At 46.7% G+C, this 25,577-nt stretch overlaps 1 protein-coding gene across 1 annotated transcript in view; it reads left to right on the forward strand.

Moving 5' to 3' along the window:
* ABCC2 (ATP binding cassette subfamily C member 2) overlaps positions 1-25,577 on the forward strand; it is a 49,273-nt gene that overhangs the window by 9,288 nt on the left and 14,408 nt on the right. Inside the window, exons 4-19 of the mRNA XM_016219862.2 lie at positions 1,251-1,385; positions 1,606-1,713; positions 2,159-2,214; positions 3,414-3,645; positions 4,131-4,294; positions 5,084-5,261; positions 6,696-6,950; positions 8,034-8,099; positions 10,110-10,247; positions 10,768-10,914; positions 12,531-12,615; positions 13,514-13,580; positions 15,012-15,138; positions 17,116-17,292; positions 18,711-18,878; positions 21,323-21,503. Of these exons, the coding sequence (XP_016075348.2) occupies positions 1,251-1,385; positions 1,606-1,713; positions 2,159-2,214; positions 3,414-3,645; positions 4,131-4,294; positions 5,084-5,261; positions 6,696-6,950; positions 8,034-8,099; positions 10,110-10,247; positions 10,768-10,914; positions 12,531-12,615; positions 13,514-13,580; positions 15,012-15,138; positions 17,116-17,292; positions 18,711-18,878; positions 21,323-21,503 (2,284 nt within the window). The remainder of the gene's footprint in view (positions 1-1,250; positions 1,386-1,605; positions 1,714-2,158; positions 2,215-3,413; positions 3,646-4,130; positions 4,295-5,083; positions 5,262-6,695; positions 6,951-8,033; positions 8,100-10,109; positions 10,248-10,767; positions 10,915-12,530; positions 12,616-13,513; positions 13,581-15,011; positions 15,139-17,115; positions 17,293-18,710; positions 18,879-21,322; positions 21,504-25,577) is intronic.

The following is a 25,577-nucleotide window of genomic DNA, read 5'->3' on the forward strand; positions in this document are numbered from 1 at the left end:
TTTTCAAGGGACCTGTGATGAGGCAAAGCTTGATTATAAGGGGCGAAACAAATTTTAGCTTTTCGTTTTCTTTTGAACACTGGTTTATAGAGCCTTCTTCTTAGGGTAAGAGCTAGCTTTAATGACTAAGATATGTATCTTATGATCTCATATCTTGCCACCTAAGGATCACATGTGAAATTCAGGTTAACTGATATAAAAGAATTTTCTTAAGTGCTGTAAATATTACTTTTAAATTGATCGACTGTAGATCATAATCAATGGATTACTATGTCTGGAATTGTTTGTATAAATTTGATGACAGAAACTAGATGCCATCATTTTAAAAGAAGAAGATGCCTCATAACTATTTGGATTTCCAGTCTTTCTTGAAAAATCAGAATGTCTGGCAACTATGGGCAATGGTCAGCTAGGACTGAGTAGCAGTTTCCTCCATTAGACCGGGCTTTTCTCAGTGCAGTCTCCCACACTTCACTCAGTGACATGGCCTGCCTCACCCCTGCAGGCATATTGTTTGTTAGCACTGCTTCGAACAAACAAAGAAGGGGCTAGGCTGTGCTGCGGCCGGCTCAGAGCTGACTGTGTGCGTCTCTTCCCAGTCCTGCATCTAGCGACATCATGCTGGAACTTGAAACCCACCACAGTGCTCCCACAGAAATTGGCAACTGCTACAAATCATGTTCCCCCCCAACCCCCACAAATATTGGTTAACTAGCACAGGTACAAATCATGCCCTCCACCCCAGATTATCTGTGTACTGAGTTTAGGAGACAAACATTTAATTAATTATACCTAAGTGAGATGTTACAGGGGAAGTTGTTCTTATTAGCTGCTTAGTCTGTGATACTATCAGAAAATAGTATCCAGCAGAATCTGCCTCCACCACCTATTATAGTGCCTGAAGTTAATTTCCTTGGGTCTTGAAAAGTTTTTTTTGGCTCCCAAAGTAACTCCATTAAAATGCAAATGGTGACCCTTCTTTGCTAAATCCCCACTCAAGTGTGGTGAATACAGATGGGGTGCAGAAGGGGGTTCCAAAAAGAGCATGGAGGCCCTGAAAAGAGAAATTTGGATGGTGTCAGGGAGGAAATCTACAATTCAGCATTTGTATGCTTTCTGGGTGGCCAGGTTAAGTACAACAATCTCCTCTTGGAGGCCTCCTTTCTTCCTTTGTTTTCTGACATCCTTTTTGCCTCTTGTCCTTGGTTAGTGACAATATTTTTCAGAACTTGATGTGAATATCTTTCTAGCTCCTGGTTTTGCTGATCCAGCACAGCAGGCGATGGTGTGTGCAGAAGGACTCCTGGTTCCTGTCCCTATTCTGGATTCTTTCAATACTCTGTGGCACTTTCCAATTTCAGACCCTGATCCGGATGCTCTTAAAGGTCAGGAGGACACAGAGGGTCACATGACATTGACTATGACATTGACCCTCCAGTCTTTAGGCAACTTCTCAGTTGAAGCCAAAGCAAGTTGAGCCTCAGGATAGAATTGTCTTTAGGGCCTTTGATATAGGCTTTAATCATAAATATTGACATATGTGGGCTGTTTAGGCTTAATTTGAATAAAAGGCTCATTTTCTCTTTGTTTTTTGTTTTCCCATAGGGCAACGGCTCCAGCCTCGCCTACTCCTGCCTGTTCTTCATTGGCTATGCGTTCCAGATCCTGATCCTGGTCCTTTCAGCATTTTCGGAAAAAGATGACTCTGCAGATGTGAGATGAGAAATTGACCCGCCTAATAGATTACTCAAATGAATGGCACCTTGACAAATATGAGGCATCCAGGTCTAGGTGTCCAGGTCTCATACAGGTCCCCCAAGATGTCTAGGTCTCATGGAGGCCCCCCGAGCCCAGAATACAGTAGTATAGACCATTTTATGACATAAGGAAACAGAAGGCGACTAGAGTATGGAAATATTGACTATGACATTGACCCTCCAGTCTTTAGCATAGACAATTAATCCATACATCTATGTCAAAAGGTCTGGTTATCATTCAACTGGGCCTTAGGGTCTCCAAATAAATATATGTTGAGCAGCCTACTTAGGAATCATATCTAGTTTCTAGAACAGCATCATATCAGTTTCTGATTTTAGAGTCCCATGGAGTTCCTGTTTCCAATTGATTTATTTTCTGATTTTTTTTGTGTGTTTTGCAGAATCCATCACTCACGGCTTCATTTCTGAGTAAAATTACCTTTAGTTGGTATGACAGGTAGGAAATGTCTGGAGAATGGGTTATGTCTATCCCCACCTCCTTACTTTTCTGAAAGTGATGGAAATCTTAATTTTTCAGAATGCCTCCTGTGGCCTCTGTTTCTCCTCTTCTTATAGCTGGTGGATGTTAAAACTTACAGACCAAGTTAGTTCAGTCCCTTCATGGGGCAGACTGGATGCTGAGGAGAATATGGAAGGAGACTTGCTCTTGGTAGCCTGGGGGTTCCCTGGAGAAAAGGAAAGGCTGTAAGAGAAGGAGGAAGTAGAATAGGAACAGGGGAACGTGGGGCAACTGTGGGCCACAAGCTTGGGGGGTCAGGGGTGAATTATTGGCCTGGGCTCCCAGAGGATCTGGAGCAGGCATTCTTGTCCTTTGTGGTTCCACAGACCCTTTTGTCTGGCAACACCCTGATAATATAAAACAAAAAGCCTAGGGTTACAAAGGGAAACAAATATACTGAAATATACTTATCTAAGTAGTTTTTAAAGAACCAATTGTGTGATGTAGTAAGACAAGTGCTTCTTTATTAATGCATTAAATAACAAGATCTGGCGATGGGTCTAATACCGAGCATAGCTTCACAGTAGTGATGAGTGTAAATGGGCCATGAAAACGCCTGTGATTTCTCCCAGGGACAAAGGCCCAGGTCCACATTCTTACAACTCTGGTTGGTTGCCTTTGTTCATATCAGAAGGAAAGGCTAAATATCAGTTAGAAGCTGTTGAAAATAAAGACATGATTTATCCTTCATCCATTTTCTCAAATCCTAGGTTGAGGAGCTCTGCGCTAGAGAGCCAATATGGAGGTGGCCTCCAGGTCTGCTCAGCTCCTTAAGGGCGTCGTGGAGGCCCCCCCAGGAGATGCCAGAGCAGCAGAGAGGCAGCCAGTGTTTGAGGAGGAAGGAGCAGGAGCAGGGGAGATGATGTTCTTTTGGCTCTTAATTCAGTAGTGCCCCTCTCCTTCTCTTCTCTTGTCTTCCACCACCTGCCATTACCCCCACCAGTTCCCTTTCTTCTTCTTGAGCCACTCTTCTGTCAAGATCAAAGGGTCAGAAGATGGGGTAATGGAGCAAAGGACAAGTCTCACTCTTCTGTCCCTCCATCCTAGAACTAGGAGACAGGTTTTGATAGAGGCACCAGGAGACAGCCTCTGACCCAGCCTGTAGGGTCTCAGCCTCTGGGTCATTCTTATTCCAGCATTGTTCTGAAAGGCTACAAGCAACCTCTGACCATCGAAGATGTCTGGGATGTTGATGAGCAGAGTAAAACCAAGACACTAGTCAGCAAATTCGAGACACACATGGCAAGGGAGCTGCCGAAGGCCAGGAGGGCATATCAGCGACGGCGGCAGAAAGCCCAGAGGGACTCTGAGACCAGGCTGCATGGTCTGAGCAAGAACCAGAGTCAGAGCCAAGATGTCCTTGTCCTGGTAACTTTCCCATGAGGGTCTGTTCGAATGTGCTGTGTGTCTCAGGCAAGAGGACATCAGTGCCTGGTGATTCTGTCCTCGCATTTTTTACATCACTTTATACTTTGCAGTGTATTTTAGGTTATTGTTCGTATTCACAATACTAATAATACCTTAGTGATGTATACATAGGGGTGTAATGTACTATTTGCTCTCCTTTTAGATATATTGAAGTTTTCTATAATAAAATGGTTTTTGAAATAGAAAGATAAAACAAAATAATACCTTAGCATTACTAGAATTTGTACCGTGGTGGAATTTAGCGTGAGCAGTTCATTCATTTAATTTTTTACTCAAAAATATTTATTGAGTGCCACTGTGTGTCACCAAACCCGTACAAAGAAGGCGACAGGGCTCAGGGGCTTAACACTGGGGCTGTGAGTGCAGGACAGAACCTTATACTCCGCAGCTCTGTGGACACTGCTGCTGTTTGGTTTTGTACTTAGGAAGAAGCTAAAAAGAAAAAAAAGAAGTCTGGGACCACAGAAGACTTTCCTAAGTCCTGGTTGGTCAAGACCCTCTTCAAAACCTTCTACCTCATAATCCTGAAGTCGTTCCTGCTGAAGCTGGTGCACGACTTGCTCATGTTTCTGAACCCGCAGCTGCTGAAGTGAGTCTGGGCCCTGCGCGGCCTCGGGCCTCCTCTGGCCCCTCCTTTTTGCCCCTTGTGTCTACAGGCAGGAGCTTATCATGAAATTCTCTCTTTTTTTTTTTTAAATGCTCACAATTTCCTTCCACCTTACAGTGTGTTTGTGAAAAGCACAAGGCAGCTCAAAATCTAAGATGTGTCCTTGAGCCTCCCTCTGTTCCATGTTCCCCCCCCACCCCTCCCCACCCCGGGAAGCCAGGGTCTCGTCAGGGCCTCTTTCTTGTCGCCCAAAACTGCTGTGGGCTGAGCCACGCCCAGGAGGTGGGGCGCGCAGCCCAGAGAGCCTTGGGCCCCGCGTCTGTGGTCCATCACGCCACCGTCCCGGGCCTGTGGGCGCTTCAGGTCAGCCGCGACGGGACGTAACAGCCTGCCCGGGTCTATGGGATGACCTTCTGTCCTCCAGGGGAAGCCCTGCGAACTCTTTCTGGATAATGGCCTAAGTCCTCTCAGGCTTGCGTTGTCCAGGACGAACGGGGCCGGAGGGGGACAGGACAGAGCGTCGCAGAGGCAGCTCCGTGGCTCATTCGTCACGCATCTCGCGGCCGCGGGCCTTCAGCCCTAAGCTCTTCCTTCTCATCTTCAGACCAAAGCAAGAGCCCTGGCATGAGGGTGGCCCTCAGTCTCCCAAGCTGGGAGCGTTGGGCAATTCGGGTCCTTTTTGTCACCTGCGGGGTAGGGTGGCTGGCCAGGCACGAGCAGGTGGCGCCTCGGAGGCTTGCCGGCCCTAACTTGCTTGGTTTACTCTGGCAGGTTGCTGATCTCCTTTGCCAGTGATCCCGACTCGTACGTGTGGACCGGGTATCTCTTTTCCGTCCTCTTCTTCGCCGTGGCCCTGGTGCAGTCCTTCTGCCTCCAGTCCTACTTCCAGCTGTGCTTCACGCTGGGCGTGAACGTGCGGACAACCATCATGGCCTCTGTGTATAGGAAGGTAGGTGGGCTGTGCTGGGCGTCGCCGAGAACAGCCCTAGGGAGCTGCAGCGCTGACCCCAAGGCTGGGGAAAATTTGATGGAAATGATAGCTGACCTTAACACTTGATTTTGCCTAACCATGCAGCCTTCTTTAATGTTTCTTTGGAAATTAAAGTGTAAGAAGTGTCCACATAGACATAAGTGGGGGCGTGGGTACATTCCAGGGGCAAGCTGGCAAGCTCTCTCTGCCCAGGACCTGCCTTTCAGCCCTGCAGGCTTGCATGTCTATCCTTCCTCCTACCTCTCTGCACAAGGTGAAAACGCCTTGAGAAAGAATGTAAAGTCAAGAAGGGAGCTGGCCCAGGGTAGACCCTTAAAACCAACATTTAAACCCAATACTACATGAAATGGCATTTATAAGGCCTGGCGCGTCCATCTCAAATTATAATTTCACCATAGGCTAGAATGGTCTATGGACCAGGCGTCCATCTCCCTAGACCTACTTTTGCCTAGTGACTTCTTTTTCTAAATCTTCAGGAGCTGACCAACCCCTCCTTTGCCTGACTCCTTTTTAAAAAAATCTGTAAATACATTCACTCTGCCTTCTGAGTACTGCAGACCTTAGCTGGGTGCGTTTGTGCCAGGCATTGTTGTAAGTAATATATAGACCTATGGGCATCAGCCTTCTGATCTCTTTAACATGAGAACAGGAGGCCCATACTATAAGATTCAGGAATCTAAACATTGCTTGCAAATTTCTGACAATAAACAAGTCATTTTGCTTCAAAAGTGTAGCCCTGCAGCCTTCCTCTCCATTCTAAGATCTCTGTCCTTCTTGGGAATGGTTGCAACCTCCTCACTAGAGTATCACTCCAAACAACATTGCCACACCAAAGGTCTGCAAGGCCAGAATCCATACAGCCTTCCTCTCTTCATCCCTCCGTTAGATCCATCTTTTCGTATTTGATTCCCTACTGTGTGCCATGTGATACAGTAGTGAAATGGACAGATGTAGGCTTTGTCCTCACAGAGTTTATATCTGGTGGAGAAATAGAAAAACAAAACAATTATAGCTCAGTGTGATGAATGTAATGGCAGAGGTAAGCACAGGATGTTATGGGAGTACATAGGAGGGTTATCGAACCCAAGCTTGAAAGTCAGGGAAGTTGTCTCAGACTATGTTCTATCTCAACTGACACTAAAGGGTAAATAGGAATTTTCTGAGCAAAGAAGTGTGGGAGGTGTGGGGTTAGAGAAGGTGAGAATAGCAGGAAAGAACGGTCAAGAATGAAACACTGTGTATGAAATTTGGGGGCAAGAAGGCACAGCCCCTTGAAAAAGTGTCCATATGGAGCCCATCCTTCTGCTGGGCTCTCACTTCCTGAGTTTCCCCTTTTGCTTCCCAGTGTCCTTGGCCTTGTCCATGGGTCCCAATCTCAATCTTTATCTTTAGGCGCTGAGCCTATCCAACTGCGCGAGGAAGCAGTACACCGTTGGAGAAACAGTGAACCTGATGTCCGTGGACGCCCAGAAGCTCATGGATGTGACCAGCTTCATCCACCTGCTGTGGTCAAATGGTCTGCAGATTGTCTTAGCTCTCTACTTCCTGTGGATAGAATTGGGACCCTCGGTCTTAGCGGGTGTCGGAGTGATGTTGCTCTTAATCCCACTTAATGGGATAATCGCCACCAAAAATAAGACTATTCAGGTAAAGAAACAGAATCACCCTAGAGATTTATATGCTCCTTCTTCAAAGTCTACAGTCTTTTGCATATTTTGTTCTAACTCTTGGTGGGAGTGTGGGCAAGGCAAAGCTTATGGAAGACTTTCTACCATCCCAAATGAACTTGGCTTTCCCTACCTTCCTTTTTCATGTTCTAACCACTCTTAGGGTTTATATACTCTATCTCCATTTATGTTAGAGGGAAGAGCCTGATAGGAGACAGAAGATCTGCCCAGGGACCCTGAACATAACTCTTCCACCCTGCTCTACTGGGCCCTTCTTAGAACAGCAATTATAGGCCCTGTCTCTTCATCACAGCAGCACAAAGCAACCACGCAGAGCAGCTGCCCGAGTGACTCAGACTTTAAGCCGAAATCCTAGCAGTCCACCTGGCTGTCACTAGGCGGACCGTCCTTAGCTCTGCCAGAAATCGTGGGTTGGGTGGGTGGACTCCATGGTGTACATGATTTACTCATTTGTTTTGCATCCACTTAGTTATAAATTATTTTTAAGATATTTATTGTACACCCTGCTTTTCTGGGAACACAGCAGCAGGTTAGACAGGCTCTTGTTCTCGTGGAGCTTACGTTCTACTTGGGGTGGGAAGTCCGGCCATAAACAAACAAAAGCAAAGAAGAAAAAAATCAGGTCACGATAAGTATTATGCAGAGAATTAAACAGGGTGATGTGACAGCGAGCAAGCGGGTGGCTGTTTTCAATGACCTGACCCGGAGAGGCCTCTGCGAGGAGGGGGTATTTGAGCTGAGCCCTGAGCAACACAAGCCTGACCGTGGGGAGCAAACCTTGAGAAAAACCTGGGCAGAGGGCATGGTCAGGCCAGCGCTGGGGGCAGAAGCGAGCGCGGCACATTCAGGGACCGGACAGCAGGCGGGCATGGCAGGGACAGAGCGAGCAAAGAGGAGAGTGGGGAGACACACCCCTCCGCTGGGCACCTCAAATTCTTACCAAGTGACAGCCACAAGTGCCGCCGAGACCTACCGTCTGCAGCAAATCTAGACCCTCTCACATGGAAACGTGTTTTATTTTTGTTTTCTGTTTTCCTGGCAGGCAAAAAATATGAAGAAGAAGGACAGACGTTTAAAGATCATGAATGAGATTCTCAATGGAATCAAGGTGAGGAGTCAAGAGTGTGGGTGGCCCTGCTCTGTGGGCAACGACAGCAGCTCTGGGGGCTTGGCCTTAACAAACCCTGGTAGCGGTTTGGACTCTTGCTTCTAGGCCTGTGGGGTGGCACGTGGCACGTGACTCCTGGTTCATCTACCCACAAGTCTCCTATTTCTTCTCCTACTACCATCTGGCCCTCTTTCGGACCTTGACTTCTATTTATTTACCATAAATAGTTTTTGTTCGTTTTTTTAACATTACCTTACAAACTGTTGAATGCGCACAGAAGTAGACGGACTGATGTAATCAACCCCCATGGCCATCACCCAGCTCCAGGAATAATCATCATGACCTAACTAGTTTCATCTAGACCCCCTGTCCCTCACTTCCTGCCCTGCTAAATTGTTTTCAGGCAAATCTCAGATTATCTTGTCATTTCATTAGTAAATACTTTCTATATATTTCTAAAAGAAAGGCTTGGTTTTTAAACATAGCCACAGTAGCATTGTCACACCTAAAAAATTAACAATCATTCTTTGGTACCATTAAATTTCCCCAGTTGCCTCAAACATCTCTTAGAAACAAACAAACAAACAAGAAAACTATAGGCTAGTTTGAATTAGGATCCAAATAATATCCACACGTGCATTGAGTTAATAGTGCTTTTAATCTACAATAGTACCCCCCTCTTGTTTTGGTCATATCGGAGAAACCAGGCTGCCTTGTTTCCTGTATTTCTTGTAGATTGGTAGTTAGGTCTAAAACCTGATTAGATTTAGGTATGGGTTAGGGGGTGGGGGTGGTAAGGTTGTGCTATGTGCTTCCAAACATCGGTGATGATGAGTGTGCTGGGCCCAGGTGCCATCAGTCTAGATTCAACCCTCATTAAATGCCCTGCCATCCTGGCACCTGGAGCACTGATTTGTGGTCCTGGCAGCACATTTTGATCCCCTGGTAAGTTTGTAAAATGCACTGAGGCTTGGGCTCTACTTCAAACCATTTAAATTGGACTCTCTTGGGGTAAGCCCCAGGCATATAGTACATTTCAAAAGCTCCCCAAGTGATTCTAATATGCAGCTAAGGTTGTAAAACCATTGTCATTGCCTTGACCTATGATTTCATTAGGAGTTACAAAAGGGTGATATTTTAATTCTATTATTCATTTGGCGTTGATTAGCTGAAATTCTGTAAGAAGAATGATCTTAATCAACTAGTTGATTACCTTAAATGAAATTTGTAGGACAGGAAAGATAAATGCTTTTTTTCCCTCTACTTACCAGCTTTCAAAAGAACGCATCTCATCCTCCAAAGGTGACCAGTGAGGCCTTTTTAAAATATGTGTGGTTTTGAACTCATGGCTTTTACATTACCCCAAAGTTCTTGAAAATGAAACAGAGGCCCCTTTTAATGACCAGATATGTCTCCACACAGAGCTCTGACATGCCTTCCTGCAATGTGGCAAAATGAATAGACCTGGTTTTGAGTCTCACCTCTATTACTAGCTAGCTGGTGACTGGGCAAGTTACTTAGCCTCGCTCAGCCTGTTTCTTTATCATTAAAATGAATACAATAGGGGAATGGGAAGGGGGGGACAGGATAGAAGGGGTCAATAGGGGAAAAGGGCACATCTGTAATACTTTCAACAATAAAGATAAATTTTTAAAAATGAATACAATAATTCTACAAAAGTAGGAGACTAACTCTCCCTTATTTGCCCTGAACTTTCCAAGTTTAGCACTGAAAACCCTGTGTCCTGGGCAGGCCTTAGTCCCAGGCAGACAGGGACAGTTGGTCATCCTTAGATTGTTATAGGGATTAAGTAAAATAATGCCTATAAAACGTGTATACATTGTAGGTTGTCAACAAATACAAGCTACCTTCCTGTAATAACTTTATATAATCTGGATTTCTCCCCCTCCCCAAATTTTGGGGACCATGTCCTCAAACCTGGGTCGATGAGATACACCTGGTGTACTTTGGGGACAACAGTGTGAGCTGTGCTCTTCTCTGTCCTATTAGATCCTGAAATATTTCGCCTGGGAACCTTCATTCAAAAACCAAGTCCATGACATTCGGAAGAAAGAGCTCAAGAATCTGCTCACCTTTGGGCAGATGCAGTCTGTAATAATGTTCCTCTTATACATAACTCCGGTCCTGGTGAGTGAGTCTGTGGGCTGGGTCAGCTTCCCAGAGAAGGTCTGTCCAGAGAGATGGCCCAGAACCTTTAGACCTGAGCGGGAAGTCCAGGGAATCCCGCCCCCTCCTCAGCTCCCCCTGCTGCTCTTCCTACCTCATGCCCCCGACTCTAGTATCATTCTTGTGCACAATTTGGTGGCCCAGGAGCCCAGGGCAAGTTGCCAGGATATTTACCATGAATGTGGTATCCAGGAATGGTTTGCAAAGGAGGGCTCCTTGTCTTCTTGGGGAGGCCACGTGGGTCAAGAGTGGAAGAAACACTCACACAGAAGCCAGGAAACCTGAGCTCTGTTCCTGGCAATGCCATTGATTTTACGACTCGGGCAAGATGTTTGCTCCCCTCCTGGGCTCAGCTTTCTCATCTGTAACATGGGAGGGCTGAGATAATCCTTAAGATTCCTTCCACTCTGATCTACTGTGTTCCTGACAAGGCTGCTTGAGCCCTTTTAGGAATAAATTGTTCATGACCTTGCTTTTCCAGGTATCTGTGGTCACATTTTCCGTTTATGTCCTGGTGGATAGCAACAATGTTCTGGATGCCAAAAAGGCCTTCACCTCCATCACCCTCTTCAATATCCTACGCTTCCCCCTGAGCATGCTTCCCATGTTGATCTCCTCCATGCTCCAGGTATGAGCTCTCACTGCTGACTAATGATCTCTGATTAAAAGTCTTAGATTTTAGATTGACTGGTCTATCATAGCTCATTTCTAGCTTCTGCTGGTGAACTTTCAGCTAGAGAGATTTGTTTGATTTCTGAAGAAGGATGGTTTGAGTTTAGGAGAATCACAAGCTCTCTGAGCCCATTTATCTGACTATAAAATGAGGATTCTTCATCTACCTCTCAGGGAGGCAATGCTTGAGAAAGCATTTGTGATTAACCCCAGTATCTGGAACATTTCTAAGCCCCTTTCCCAGCCTAGTTTTCCCCACATTTTCCCAAGGTTGTCGAGGTATTTATATAGCAGTAGGAAATTATGGAATGAAGGGAGAGAAAAGACCCTCTTTTTGTATGAAGATACATGGTGGTAAAACCAAAGGCAATTTGGAAGCCTCAAGCTGTCAGAAAATGAGTTTGGAGTTCAGGTGACCTTGGGTGGGCCTGAGGGAGCATCTGGGTCCTGAAAATTGAGCCCAGTGACTGAGATGTCAGGGGGGAGATCACAGGGCAGGCGGCAGGCTGGTGAGGCAGCCAGGATGACTGAGTGTGGTGATCAGCACTCATCTCAGAGGTGGCTGACTTCAGACAGCTCAGGCCACAGGAGGGGCTGGGTTTAGGAGAAGGCCTTCCTGTCCTGGAGGGCGTTAAGAAAAGCTGACAGGTATGGCCGATAAAAAAACAACATGCTCTTTGGGATTCAGTTTATTACGTAGATAGCAAGAGCAAGATCAGCAGAAGTGCAAGCTCTCTACATTCCCTGTCCCACAAGACAACACTGAAACAACAGGGGCCAGATGACAATGCACCAGGGCAGCGGGGCATTCTTTTTCTGGGGAGCTGGTCCCTGCAGCAGCTAAGCAGTTTTATAGTCTGTGGTTGCACCTAAGGAGAGGGCAAGGCAGAAAGCCTTATATTTCATCAGAACCCGGGTGGTGATGAGAAACCGTCTCATGACAGCCTCCCTGGAAGACGGGGAGGAGGTGAGAAACATCCTAGAAAAGCTCCTGGAAATCTTCCCAAGTTCTCATGCTCCAGGGGGACCACAGTGTTCTGTCAGCACACAGATCCGCTGCAATTTAAGCTCGACCTGTGTGGCCTGTGTCACAGTGTGCCCTGGCCAATTGCTATACAGAGTCCCAGTAGTGGCTCAGGTAGGGCACTGAACAGGTCCTCAAGGCATGGACTCAGTTAAAGAGGAGCACACCAGAGGCCTAGTTGCCAGATCCAGACAGAGGTTAGCATTTTATCCTAGAGAAAGGCAAGAGACAGTTTCTGGAACTAGGTACAAAGCTTGGACAGAGAACAGCAGAGTTGCCCCCCCTCCCCAGTTTTCTGAAGAGTCGAAGCACAGCACCTTAATTTGCCTCTGTCCAGAGGGATGGGCTGGCTCCCAGGGCTGCGATGAGGCTGAGTCTATAGCGGGGGTCAGGAGGTTCCAGCGGCAGGTGGCAAATTATGGGCAAGAAGCCTGGGAGACTGACTATTTCTTTCCACGTCCAAGGTTGATGGCAAAGTCACAATCCTCTCCCTGCTTGTGTTTGTCATCGCATTTTTTATTCTTGAGATCCTTTGTGTTCTTCTGTAGGCCAGTGTTTCCAAAGAACGGCTGGAGAAGTACTTGGGAGGGGATGACTTGGACACATCTGCCATTCAACGTGACTGCAATTTTGGTAAATGAACTTGGAAGTTGTTTCCCAAACTTATTCACAGTGCTTGCACCAGAACTTTGAAATACAAGGGCTCAGCAGCAAAGTGACTGAAAGGGAGAGTGGGGGAACTTATCTTGGACATAAGGACAAGTGTGCTGTTTTTACTTAAATCGTGTTTTCATTTAGAACAGTTGGCTTGGCCAGATTCCAAAACAAAGCTGAGCCAGCTGTTCTGAGGATAAGCAGGGAGTCCTGTACAGGATCTAGGGAGCAGAAGTCAGGATGGAGCTGAGCTGTGGGGCTGGGAGGTAGGCTGGATGGAAGGAAAAGGTGGGTTCTGGAGGTTAAGGGGTGGGGGGCACCCATGGCCAGAGCGGGCAGTGACTCTGGAATCCAGGGTAGGGAGTAGCTGGATATATATATGTCGGTGGAATTTATACCAGGAGACTAGGCGACAGGGCCTGGGAATGTACCCAGAAGGTCTGTAGGTTTGAAATCTAGGCTCACAACAGGCCAGGGACTTTTTTTTTTCTTTTTTTTTTTTCCTTTTTTAAATATGTCTGTGTTGATTTCAGAGAGAGGGAGAGAGAGAAACACCAGTGATGAGAGTCATTGATCGGCTGCCTCCTGCGCGCCCCCTACTGGGGATCGAGCCCTCAACCCAGGCATGTGCCCAGGAATCGAACCTGCGACCCTTAGGTCCCAGGGCCGATGCTCTAAACACTGAGCCAAACCGGCCAGGGCTGGGACTGTTAAATCAAACAGGACTTTGTATACAGGCAACTTCTACCCCAGGAGCTTATGCCAGCATAGAGCCAGCACTTGACAGAAGTGATCTCGGGATCTGCTGCGAACCGAAAGGGCAGACAGGCAGGTCGGGACCTACATCTGACTAAAAGAGGGGCCGTCTTCTCAACAGATAAAGTTGTGCAGTTTTCCGACGCCTCCTTTACCTGGGACCACGATACGGAAGCCACGATTCGAGAGTGAGTCTCCTCCTTTCCGTCCTTCTGCTCTTTAGGATTCTCCTCGCCTGTCCTGTGATTGAAAAATTCCAAGTAACAGAACACATGGGGAGACGAGCTGTGTGCACACGCTCAGTCAGGCAGCAGGGCAGGCCCAGCGGCCGCAGGGATGGGCTGACAGCGAGGCGCGGGGCCTCTTTGCTCGTGAGTGCACCTGCCAGGTAGTGCGTGGTGGGCAGGTGGCCTAGCTCTCCAGGTGTCATAGAGGAGACACACAAGAACCTGAACTCAATTTGAATTCATTCATTCATTTTAAAACGTAATTAAGAACATTAGAGTCCCTTCCCCCAGAGTGGACAATGGGAGCTGCTTCCATAAGATTCAATTTCAGGTGTGGAGTTTTACATCTAAATAACCCATCCCCACATTCCACCCTGGAGGCTGCCTCCTCTGCCCGAAGCCAACCCTTCTTGCCACGGTGTTGCATGTAATGTGTTTCATAAGCACCACATGTAACAGAACACCCAGCTCATCCACTGCGCACAGCATGCCGAGTACACCGGGAGCCTGAGCAGGCGGGTCTTTCCTTCTTCACCGCTGAGCACACCTTATCACCTCCCTGCTGCCGAAGGCCTCTCTGCCCTTCTCTGCTATTTCTACAGCCTTGAACATGGACTCTGGAACTTGCCCCAGGATGTGTCAGGCCAGAAACGCCCCCTCTGAACCCTCCCAACCTGAAAGCCTCTCTTTGCAGAGAGAAAACTGAACACAGCTCCCCCTTTACTAATATAAGTCTAGGTCAAGTTCAGCTCAGTGGGCAGGTTCAGAAAAACCATGAACAAGTTCCTGAGGTTCCTAAATATTCCAGGAACTCAGACAGCAGGGCCAGCACACAGAGTTTCTAGGATCTAGCCCAGTGTGGACTCCTCCCCAGCCAGACACAGCCAAATCTCCAGGGAAGGAGGCAGTAATATGTGCTTCCAGAAAGTGTTCCATTGAATGTCTAGTTTCACTGAAGAGCCAAGTTTGGGAAACATTAATCTAGTCCAAGACCACTAGCTAGAAATGAGAGTTCAAAGGACATGACATTTCAAGATCGCACAGCTGGGCAGTGACAAAGTTGGGAGTTGAACGCAGGTCTCCAGGCTCCCACCAGTGTCTTGTTCAGTGGTACCATGTTGGTTCTAAGAGAATTTTTCCAGTGGAAACCCAAGTTTGGCACAAACAGCTTATAGATGAGTTGAATACATTAGGGTTCACTCTCTTGGCTCTTAGAGCTTAAAAATAAATCATTAAAGAAGCACTTTGGAGTCTTGTATATCCAAGACAAATTATCCCGTCTTGAGAGAAAAATCTCCAAATACCAGACGTCCCATAGAGAGTCTGAGAAGTGGCTTGAACTCCTCTTGAATAAGCCCCCTCATCTCCTTCAAATACACTTCTCTCTTTCAGCGTGAACCTGGACATTATGCCAGGCCAGTTGGTGGCTGTAGTGGGCACTGTGGGCTCTGGGAAATCCTCCTTGATGTCGGCCATGCTGGGAGAAATGGAAAATGTCCATGGGCACATCACCATCAAGGTGAGAGGGAATGTCTGACACTCAAATGGGGGCCACTTTGTGCTGCTCTTCCATGTGGGCAAATGCACTGAGGACTAGAACCCGACCACCACTATGATGTTGCTGTATAGGTAAAAGGTCTTGGAGACATCTGGTCCACCTGTAACCTATAGATTCTTTGCCCTGCCTCACATATATAATCAGACTCAAGGGGTAGATTCTAGAAATCTGCATTTTTAATGAGACCCCCAGGTGATTCTCTTATGTATACTAAAGTCTGAAAGCTGTTGAGTAGGGATGTCTCCTTCAAAGTATAGATAATTCTGCTATATTTACGTATGTGTTTCTGAACACTTCATGTTCCACAAAATTATGCTATAAAAATAACAAGACCTGGGGGAAAGAGTTGGAACAGATTATTAAACTTATATAACTTTGTAACCAGGGTACCAACAAAGACAATAAACAATAACAATAAAAACAGTAGCACTGTAAACTCTCCCCTGGCAATTGTACCCAGCATCACAATTAGTCCAGGGCCTCACCCTCACTCCTTTGGGGGCACTTGCTTCCAATACAAAAAACTGATATAAGATGCAGGCATCTTTATCAGTTATGATGTTTGTTTGTTTTAATCCTTACCTGAGGATGTTGTTCATTGAGGGGGGGGGGGGGGGAAGAGGGAGGGGGAGGGAGGGAGGGAAGGAGGGAGGGAGATTGGCTTCCTCCTGTACTCACCCTGACTGAGATTGAACCCACAACTTTTTGGTTATGGGATGACACTCAACCAACTGAGCCACCTAGCAGGGCAATTATGATGTTTCTAACAGAAAAGAAATGTTTTCATGGCATCCCCCCCATCAGCACCCTGAGCCTCCAGAGAACTACATTTAGGGGAACAATAGGTGCTTTGAATCATTTAATCAGTCATTACTTGCACCATAAAAAGGCATGTCTATAGGTCTTTAGCTGTTTTCCTTAAGATCTTTATATATTGCTAAGCCTTCTTTTTAATTATGAGAAAGCTCACCCCTGATTGCTTTACATTGACATGCTCGGGCCATTTTTGAGGACTTCTACTTTTACCAATTACTCATGAGCTAATTTGCATTAATCCACATGCAGTGTAGCAGAGCAGACTCTACAGATTTTCTCAATTACAGTTGACATTCAGTATCATTTTGTATTAGTTTTAGGTGTTCGGCATAGTGGTTGGACAATAATATACTTTATAAAATGTTCCCCTGATATTTCAAGTACCCACCTGGCACCATACATAGTTATTACAATATTATTGACTATTTTCCCTGTGCTGTACTTTACATCCCTGTGACTGTTTTGTGACTACCAATTTGTATTTCTTAATCCCTTCACCTTTTTCACTGAGCCCCCCAATCCTCCTCCTCTCTGGCAACCATTAGTCTGATCTCTGTATCTATGCAGAATCTACAGATTTAATTCTGCCTCTTGACTCCTTTTAGGAAGCTTTTTTTGCTCCCTCATAAATGAGTTTTTCCTCAAATACAGGCATTTGGACATGATCTGCTTCATGTTTGGACATGATCTGCTTCATGTGTCAGCCTGCCTCCTAACTCCAGAATCTTAGTTCTTGCTTCCTCAGCTGCCATCTCTGACACACACACACACACACACACACACACACACACACACACACGGTCAGTGTTAGTCCTCTGTTGGTCCTAAGAAACTCACTGGGGTCTGACTGGAACCCTGTTCTAGAAGCATTGTCAGGATCATGGCTAGAAAGTTAGAGTCAAAACAAGGGGATGTTACGTGGTGAGCAGGACTTTGAATTCTTTCTCCCAGGTTGGCGCAATAAATCCAAGTACATTTATAAATATCAGACGCTCAGTCAGCCTGGCATGCATTTCTTCGGGTCTAAGTTCCATTTATTTCTCCGGGCTCCTGCCACTCCCTCCGTCAACCCTGCATTTCTGGAGGTACAGCTGTCATCTGGCCTGATCCTTTCCCATCTAGGGCACGGTAGCCTACGTCCCACAGCAGTCCTGGATCCAGAATGGCACCATAAAGGACAACATCCTTTTTGGATCAGAGTTAGATGAAAAGAGATACCAGCAAGTTCTAGAGGCCTGTGCCCTTCTCCACGACTTGGAAGTACTGCCTGGACGAGACCTGGCTGAGATTGGAGAGAAGGTACTTAGAACCTTGAAGGGTAAAGAAATGTCGGGAAGAAAAAAATAGTGAGGCTGGCAAAGACGTGCATGGGGGTAAAGAGCTGACAGATTTTGGTCATGTTTGGAAGAAACACCAGAAAACATGAGTTTGCACAATATTTTATACAAATAACTCAGAGGTTTAAAATTTTGTACCTGGAAGCAAATACAGGGATTATATCATCTGAAGGAAAGATGATGAAGCTGAGAGGTTAAGTAACCAGTGACTGGCCCCAGGCTGACGTCATGGTGGAGGGACAGCCGCGGGAGCCAAGCCTGGGTGTCCTGACTCTGCTTCTGTATATTAGTGAGGGTCAGAGGAGGGTTCTAATAACCTGCTTCGAATGGGCAGATACTTAGTGTGAATTATTTCCTCATGTTGCTAAATGCCTTTCTTAAACATGGAATTTGATGACTACTGTGTATCATATCCATCACCTGGATATAGCATCATTTGTTTAGAAATCCCTGATCATTACATATTTAGGCTCTTTTCATCTTCCCTCCTGTTAAAAAACAAAATTCAACCAAGTAAATTTGAAGATCTGATTGACTTTATTATTTTTGAATGGGGCAGCATCCCACCTAGCAACTCTAAGGGCGCTCCAAATGTTGTATAAAAATAGAAAAACAAAGGTGGAGAAAGAATGCTACTAGCAAAAATATACATATTATTTTGGGCGGGCACCTGGACATCTGTTCTTTTGAGAGGAAGAGACCAGGGAAGGGTTTTGTCACGAAGACCGCCTCTTCTTTGTGGGGGTGGGGGTGCAGAAGGCCCACATGACAGATTACCTCGTTGGTGTTGCCTAGGAAATGTCACACTGGTTGACTAAGACTATGTTTCTGGGAGAGGTTGAAACAGAAATTACATCTAGGTTTGGTGCCCTGGGCTTTAGCACTGGTGACACCATTCTGGGCCTGTGGTTTTCTCTAACCGTCCCTGTTACTAAAGCTGCCCCTAGTAGTCTTTGGGAACAAGGACCTTGAAATGTTAGGAGACTTGTGAAGATGCAGCTCTAGAGTGATTTTGTTCATTAATTCAACATACACTTACTGGGTACCTATGTGCCAGAGACTATTTTAAGTGCTGGAGTTACATTCATGAACAAAATAGAGAAAATCTGCCCGGTGCAGTGCTACATTCTCACGGGACAGGAAGCACCAAAAATAACAAGTAAATTACACAGTAGAAAATGGTATGTTGGGCCTGCCTTTAATCATTGTGCCTAAAGTGGTTTATTTGAATCAAAGTTATTTATTTGTATAAAGGAACTTGTAAGGTTTTTAAACCCTTGATGCCTTATGGAGGCAAATCTCTTTCCCACACCTCCTCAGGAGCCTCTTTGGAGGCAGGACTAAGGAGCAGTGCTTAATAGAAAGGATTTTCTTCTTCAGGGTATAAATCTCAGTGGGGGTCAGAAGCAGCGGATCAGCCTGGCCAGAGCTACCTACCAAAATTCAGACATCTATATTCTGGATGACCCCCTGTCGGCCGTGGATGCTCATGTGGGAAAACACATTTTCGATAAGGTCTTGGGTCCCAATGGCCTATTGAAAGGCAAGGTGAGAAATCATTTAAAGTGAAAAATACGCATGAGGTGTGTGTGTGTGTGTGTGTGTGTGTGTGTGTGTTGGTGGGGGGGGGGGTGCACATCTAGGACAGCTGCAGCCCTGAAGCAGATTTTCTTATTTACCTGTCCCCCTGGGCTGCTGAGGGGATACAGTGTCAGACCGGTCTTCCAGGAGCTGATCCGGTGAGGGCTCCCATCTTGAGGTCATGGCCAACTTTAGCCTATTCTGTGGCTTGAACATTGAGCCTGTTAGGATGATTGCTTATGATAAAAAGTACTTTGAGACCTGTGGTATAATAAGAAATATATTTGGTTTTTGTTTCCAGTTCCTGGCACAGAGCTCCTAATGCTTGGAATTTCCTGAGTGATACTAGGGGTGTCTTTTGTTACTCATAACGAGCCCCTTCAGAGAACAGAGTCTATGCTAACAAGTGACTTAGGGGGGAGCCCCCAACTAAGACAAGGCTGTTCACCAGAAGAACCAAGTGATGGGAGGGTTGGAACTGTAGGCCCCACCCACCAGCCTCTGGGGAAGGGAGGAAGAGCTGGAGATTGGGTTATAAAGATTCTTAAACAAGGAGATTCAGAGCTCTGGTGAGCACATCAAGGTGCTGGGAGGGTGGTGCACCTGGAGAGAACATGGCAGCTCCACATGGCCACCCCCTCATGCCTCGCCCGCTGCATCTCTTCTAGTGACTGCTCTTGAGTTGTATCCTTTATAAAAACTGATAAACATAAAGTATTTTTCTAAGATCTACGAGCCATTCTAGCAAATTATCAAACCTGAGAACAGGTCTGTGGGATCTCTGATTTATAGCTAGTTAGTCAGAAGTATGGGTTGCTCAAGACTTGTGACCAGCATCTGAAGTCAGGGCAGTCTTGTGGGATTGTGCTCTTAAACTGTGTCCCTTGTGGTGGGACAGAGGTCATCCTACAGGTATTCGAGCTATGCTCTAAGAAGGCACTTTCCTGGAACCCTTGCAGGATGTAGGAACACTATGCCTAAAGCGGATGACTCAACCTGACCATGAAAATAAAACAGACATTCTTTAAGTAATTATTATGTCCCAGGCCTGTGCTAAGCACTTTGATTGCATTGTCTCGTTTGAGTCTTATGATGCCACTGTGAGATAGTACAGATAAAGTGGCCAGGGCAAGTATTAGAACTGGTTGTAGGTGGAGACCAGGCTTTTCCTACCGTGGGCAGGTTAGCACATTTGTCCTGACACAGGGAGAGGGGCTGACAGAGCCCTCAGGGGTTTGAATATGCTCCTCCCCAGCAGCAAGTGTAGAGGGGGGACTGTCAATAACAATCTGCCTCGGCACTAAGCAGTAAGACTCTATCTGTATTTGGCCTGTTCCCTTCAGGATTTCTTGAATGTTGCCAGGCAGGCAGGGTTGAGTGGGCTGCTGTCCTACTCAGATCTTTTGCTCCTCTATTGGACCAGTGACTCAACAGGAACTAACTCTTCCTCCTATTCCTGGTCCTTACTTTGGTCCTTAAGGTCACCTTGGCTCCATTCATTGATGAATTGAGTGCCCACCCTTGCCTGGTTTATTTCAAAGACTGAGCATGCTTAGGTAAAAAGTCTAGTCCCTGCTCTCAAGGGACTTACAATCTAATGGGAAGACATGCAGAAAAACAAACAACGGTATTATAATACAAGGATTATTTTGATGGCATTCTATATAAACTACAGTGGAAACATCGGAGGAATGCCCATGTTTTGCCTGGGGACTCAGGAAAGGCTCCCAGAAGAGCCGGCCTGGCCTGAGGCTTGAACAATGAGCATCTCCTGGGTCGTCCAGATAAGAGGGACCTACTCTCTGTGGGTCTGCAAAGTAGACAGAGGCAGTGGGCTTGGGCTTTCTCTCCCAAAGCCCCCCTCAACCCCGGGGCCCCTGCCCGAGCCTCGTTGCCCATCCATGAGTGCTCGCGTTCCTTTGCGTGGGGCCCCCCCTTCGGTGGTCACCGTGGTTCGAGGATCGCCAGGAAGACAGGAGAGTGGAACCCACGCCGGGGGCCTGGGCCAAAGACAAAGTTCCCTGCTTCACAAGGTCACCAATATACTGAAAGAACCTGGGCGGCAGTTCCCGCTCGCTCAGCTCGTTAGCTGGTGAGCAGGAGGGGCAGTTGTTAGCTAGTTACGTGGTTAGTTATGACAAGGACATTCCGAAGCCTAACCCCTGGCCCCCGGAGGAGCTGGAAGACAGCGTGGGCAGGGCCCGTCTCGTCACTAGAAACAGAACAGCACATCCAGGGTGACAGGCGTCTCATCTTGCGCACGGGTCGGGTTTGAGGCCCAGGCGCCAGGCAGGAAAGAGGCAGGGACAGAGGCCGGGGGTCAGGGCTATGTTGAAGAGACGCCCCACGTGGATTGAGGGGCGCCAAGGCGGGAGGCCCGCTCCCCAGCACGACCTGCCGTTTCTCCGCAGACCCGGCTCCTGGTCACGCACAGCATTCACTTTCTTCCCCAAGTGGACGAGATCGTGGTCCTGGACGGCGGCACCGTCTCGGAGAAGGGGCCCTACCACGCTCTGCTGGCCAAGAAGGGGCTGTTCGCTAAGAACCTGAAGACGTTCATAAAGCAGGCGGGCCCCGAAGGAGAGGCCACGGGTATGTAAGGGCGACTGGAGGGGACAGTCCCGTGTGGTCAGGACGGGAGTGGGGAACTGATGCCTGCCTCCCGAGCTGCTCAGTAGCCAGTGAACTACAGCGGTCTCTCGGTTTTCGAATGCGATCTGTTCTGGAGACCGTCCGAGTTCTGGAACGTTCGAAACCGAGGGATCCACAGCTGACAGCTAGGCCTCAGGATCTTGTCTTCAGCGGAAGCCACGGGGTGTGTTCGACTTTCGAGGCATGTTCGAAAACCGAGGCACTCACCTCCGGGTTTACGGCGTTGGTAACCCGAAATGTTTGTCAGTGGACACATTCGAAAACCGAGGTACCTCTGTAGGTTTAAATGTGAATTACCCAGAGATCCAGAGTCTGCTTCTGTGTTTTGTGTCTCTGTGAAGAAACACAGACACAGAAACTCTATGCCTGAGCCAAACTGCTCATCTGGTCTTTGACATGCAATCAAAGGGCACACTTTAGAGGAATATGACTGGAGGTTTGGGGTGATTAACCCTGTGGCAGAAACACCAGTGGCACTAGGGGACCCTTTTCAGCGATGTCCTGCCTTTAAGTCACACATCCCACCCCACCTACCATCATATCCATTAAAACAACTTCTTAGACAGCTTCATAGGCTAGTACTAAGTTCTTGGTAAGTGTACTGCTAAATTCAGGCTAAGCCCTAACAAAGGGATCTTGACCAATACATCGAAAACCACTGGGTGTTTTGAACCAGAAAAAATCATGGTAGCTGCATAGTAGAACTCACAGTATACTACAGAAGTAGCCCCATCACCGTGGGGGTCACTGATTAGCTTCCGTCAGTAATGGGGCCCTGTTCCTCGGGGTCCTTCCCAAGAACCGTCAGTTGTCCTGTGAGTGCTCTGAGCGTCCCCTTAAGGTGGCAGTCACCGGCAGGAGGCCAAGGCTGAGAAGCAAGATCTGGAGAGCACTGGCCATTCCAAGAGTCAGTCAGAAGAGGGAGTAGCTACAGAGCCTGCAAGTGGGACCATATTGAGGCATCAAGTCAGGACAAGTGATGGTATAAAACCACCCTGGGGGCACAAGAGAAGAAAAAAGAGAAGATCAGGAGGTCTATAAGTGTTGGAGGGACAAGGCAGACGAAGAACAGGGTGGCATGGGCCAGCCCAGGACAGTGGGGCAGGGGCACCAGGACCCAGCAGAAAGGAAGTGGTCAGAGCTCTCCATCAGCCCTTACGGGCTCCAGGACTGGCCTGGAGAAAACAAAAAGCACCTGCCTGGGGAATGAAGGTCCAAGCAAAGGGCAATGTCTGGTGCTGGATCCCTCGGAATTGCCATTCAGTCCGACAATCACCATAACCTGGACAGTTTTACTCCGCCAATTATAAACTTTTTTTGGTTTTTCTAATTTGCCTGAATCTGAGTTTTTGGATTCTGCTATAAACCCCCATGGGTGGATGGCCTCTTTGAAGAATCCTATCTTTTATGTACAAAGGACAGTTTGCAAAATACCTCATTAAGTCCCTGTCCTGATAAACATTGCTAGGCCATTTCTGAGCAGTTACGTGAGCCCCTGTGCCTAGCAGGCTGCAGTGTTGGTTCTAGATCTTTGGGAAACAGACCAGAAGATGGTAGAATGAGGGGAAGGGCTGGAGGGCAAGGTGACCTGTGTTAACATTGGCCCTGTCTATTAGCCTCCGAACTAGCTGTTGTAACAAAGCACTACAAACTGGGCGGCTTCATCAAATCAACAGAACTTTGTTGTTTCACAGTTCTGGAGGCTAGAAGTCCAAAATTAATGTGTTGGCAGAGTTGGATCCTTGTGAGGGCTCTGAGGGAAGGATCTGCTCCATCCAGGCCTCTCTCCTAGCCTCTGGTGGTTTGCTGGCAATCTTTGGCATTCTTGGCTACTAGACATATCCCATCAACATCTGCCTTCATCTTCATATGGTATTCTCCCCTGTGTGCATTTCCATGTCCAAGTTTCCCCTTTTTAAAAAATAAGAACATCAAACAGATTAAGGGCCCATCCTACTCCAGTCTGGCCTCATTTTAACTAATAACATCTACAGTGACCCTATTTCCACATACTGAGGCAGTGTGAATTAGGATTTCAAAATATAAATTTGAGGTGGGGGGCACATCTCAATCTATAACATCCCTCCTCTGGTGTACCAAAATTCATGTGTTTCCCATGTGCAAAATATATTCTCCCCATCCCAACATCCCCAAAAGTCTTAATCATCCCATTATCAAATCTAAATCCAAAATCTCATCTAAATGTCAACTCAAAGTCCAGATTTCATCTTCTAACTCACACAAATCAGTCGTGGGTGAGACTTGGAGTCTTGGAGCAAAATTCCTCTTCATCTGTGAACCTGCAAAATCAAACAAGTCATCTGCTTCTAAAATACAGCGGTGACAGGCATAGGAGAGGCAATCCCGTTCCAAAACGGAAAGATCAGAAGGAAAAAAGGGGTCACGAATTTTAAGCAAGTTCAAAACCTAGCAGGACCAGTTAGTTCCATTAGATTTTAAGGTTTGATAATAATCCTCTAGCTCTATGCTCTGGGACCACCAGGGTGGCAGTCCCACCCCCTCCAGTCGTGGGCGATGGTCCCAATCTCTGGAATTGAGAAGCAGCCAACCTCTGAATTGCCTTCAGGGGCATTTTTTCTTTTTCTTGAAGGATAGCACATGTTCATGGCTAGAGAGCTCTATCGACCCCGTAGAATCCCAGAATTCTGACACTGTCTCTTCGTTTTTGTCTCATTTCTGTCCCCTACAGTCCAAGCTGGCAGCACTTTAACGTGGTTGATTGGGTCAAGCCACATGCCTAATCTCTTTAGCAAATCTGCTGTTGAGCTTTACAGTAAACTTTTTATTTTAGGTATTGTACTTCCCAACTCTAACCTTTATTGATGTTCTCTATTTGGTGAGAATCTATTCTCATACTTTCCAGTAGATCTTTAGACATGATTGTCTTTTGTTCTTTGAACGTATTTATAACAGCTGACTTAAAGGATTTGTTCGGTGAGTCCCAGGCCTGTGCTTCCCGGGGTACAGGTGCTGGTGACGGCTTTTTCCGTGTGTATGGTCCCATAGTTTCTTGCTTCTTTGTATGTCTTATAATTTTTATTGAAAACTGGCCATTTAAAAGAAAATAACCACTCTGGAAATAAGATTTTTCTCTCCTCCCTCCTCTGCCAGGGTTTGTTGGGTTGTTCCACCAGTTTAGTTTCCTGAACTAATTTTTTTACATCTGTGTTCTTTGTCATATGTGGTGACTGAAGCCTATTCTCGTTTGGGTGAGGAGTCAGTTAATGATGGGACATGATTTCCTTAAGTGCTGGGCCCCAGGAAGTCACTCTGCCTTTTCTGAGAGACTGGGGGAGGGGGAACGTGTCCTTAACATTCCAGCAGGCAGTTGACAATTCTACCTCAGCCTCTGTTTTCTGCTTGCGCAGAGCCTGAAGGTGAGCCAGAGGGCCTTGTTTTTCTCTGGCATGTGCACAGCCCTACACATGTGTGACATTTTAGATTTTCAGGAATCTATTGAAGATATCGAAGCTCCTCATGAACATCAAAGTCCCCAGCTTTTCCTCTCAGGGTTTTGGTCACCCCAACTGTTATGACAGCCACAGGCAACTGTGAATGCTAAACAACTGGTGCTCATTGTTTGAGCTAGCTCCAAGTCGAGTCCAATAAAGACCAGCCCTTGAATGCGGGACTGCCAGACAGGTCAAATAATAAAAATCCTCCAGGGATGAGGTGTTTGGGGAAGTTCCACACAAGTCTGTGTCCTCTAGCAGTTTCTAGGCTGCTGTTACCACGACTGTGAGGCTATTGGCTTTCTAGGCTACAGCAGATCTGAGGAGAAGGGGATGGGAATGTAGTAAATTAAACTATCACAAAGCTTAGTATTCTTACTGAGATTAGTCATTTTTATTAAACAAATGTTCCTTGTATTGTTGCAAGCTTTTGGCTAATTTTAGAGATATGAAAGAGTTTACTTTGACCATTTTTTGCCAGTATTTTCATTCTTTTTATGCAAGTACCAATTTCCAGAGGTCCTTACTCTACCATTCTGAT

This window comes from Miniopterus natalensis, chromosome 14, assembly GCF_054644295.1.
Source record: "Miniopterus natalensis isolate mMinNat1 chromosome 14, mMinNat1.hap1, whole genome shotgun sequence".
Classification (NCBI taxonomy): Eukaryota; Metazoa; Chordata; class Mammalia; order Chiroptera; family Miniopteridae; genus Miniopterus; species Miniopterus natalensis.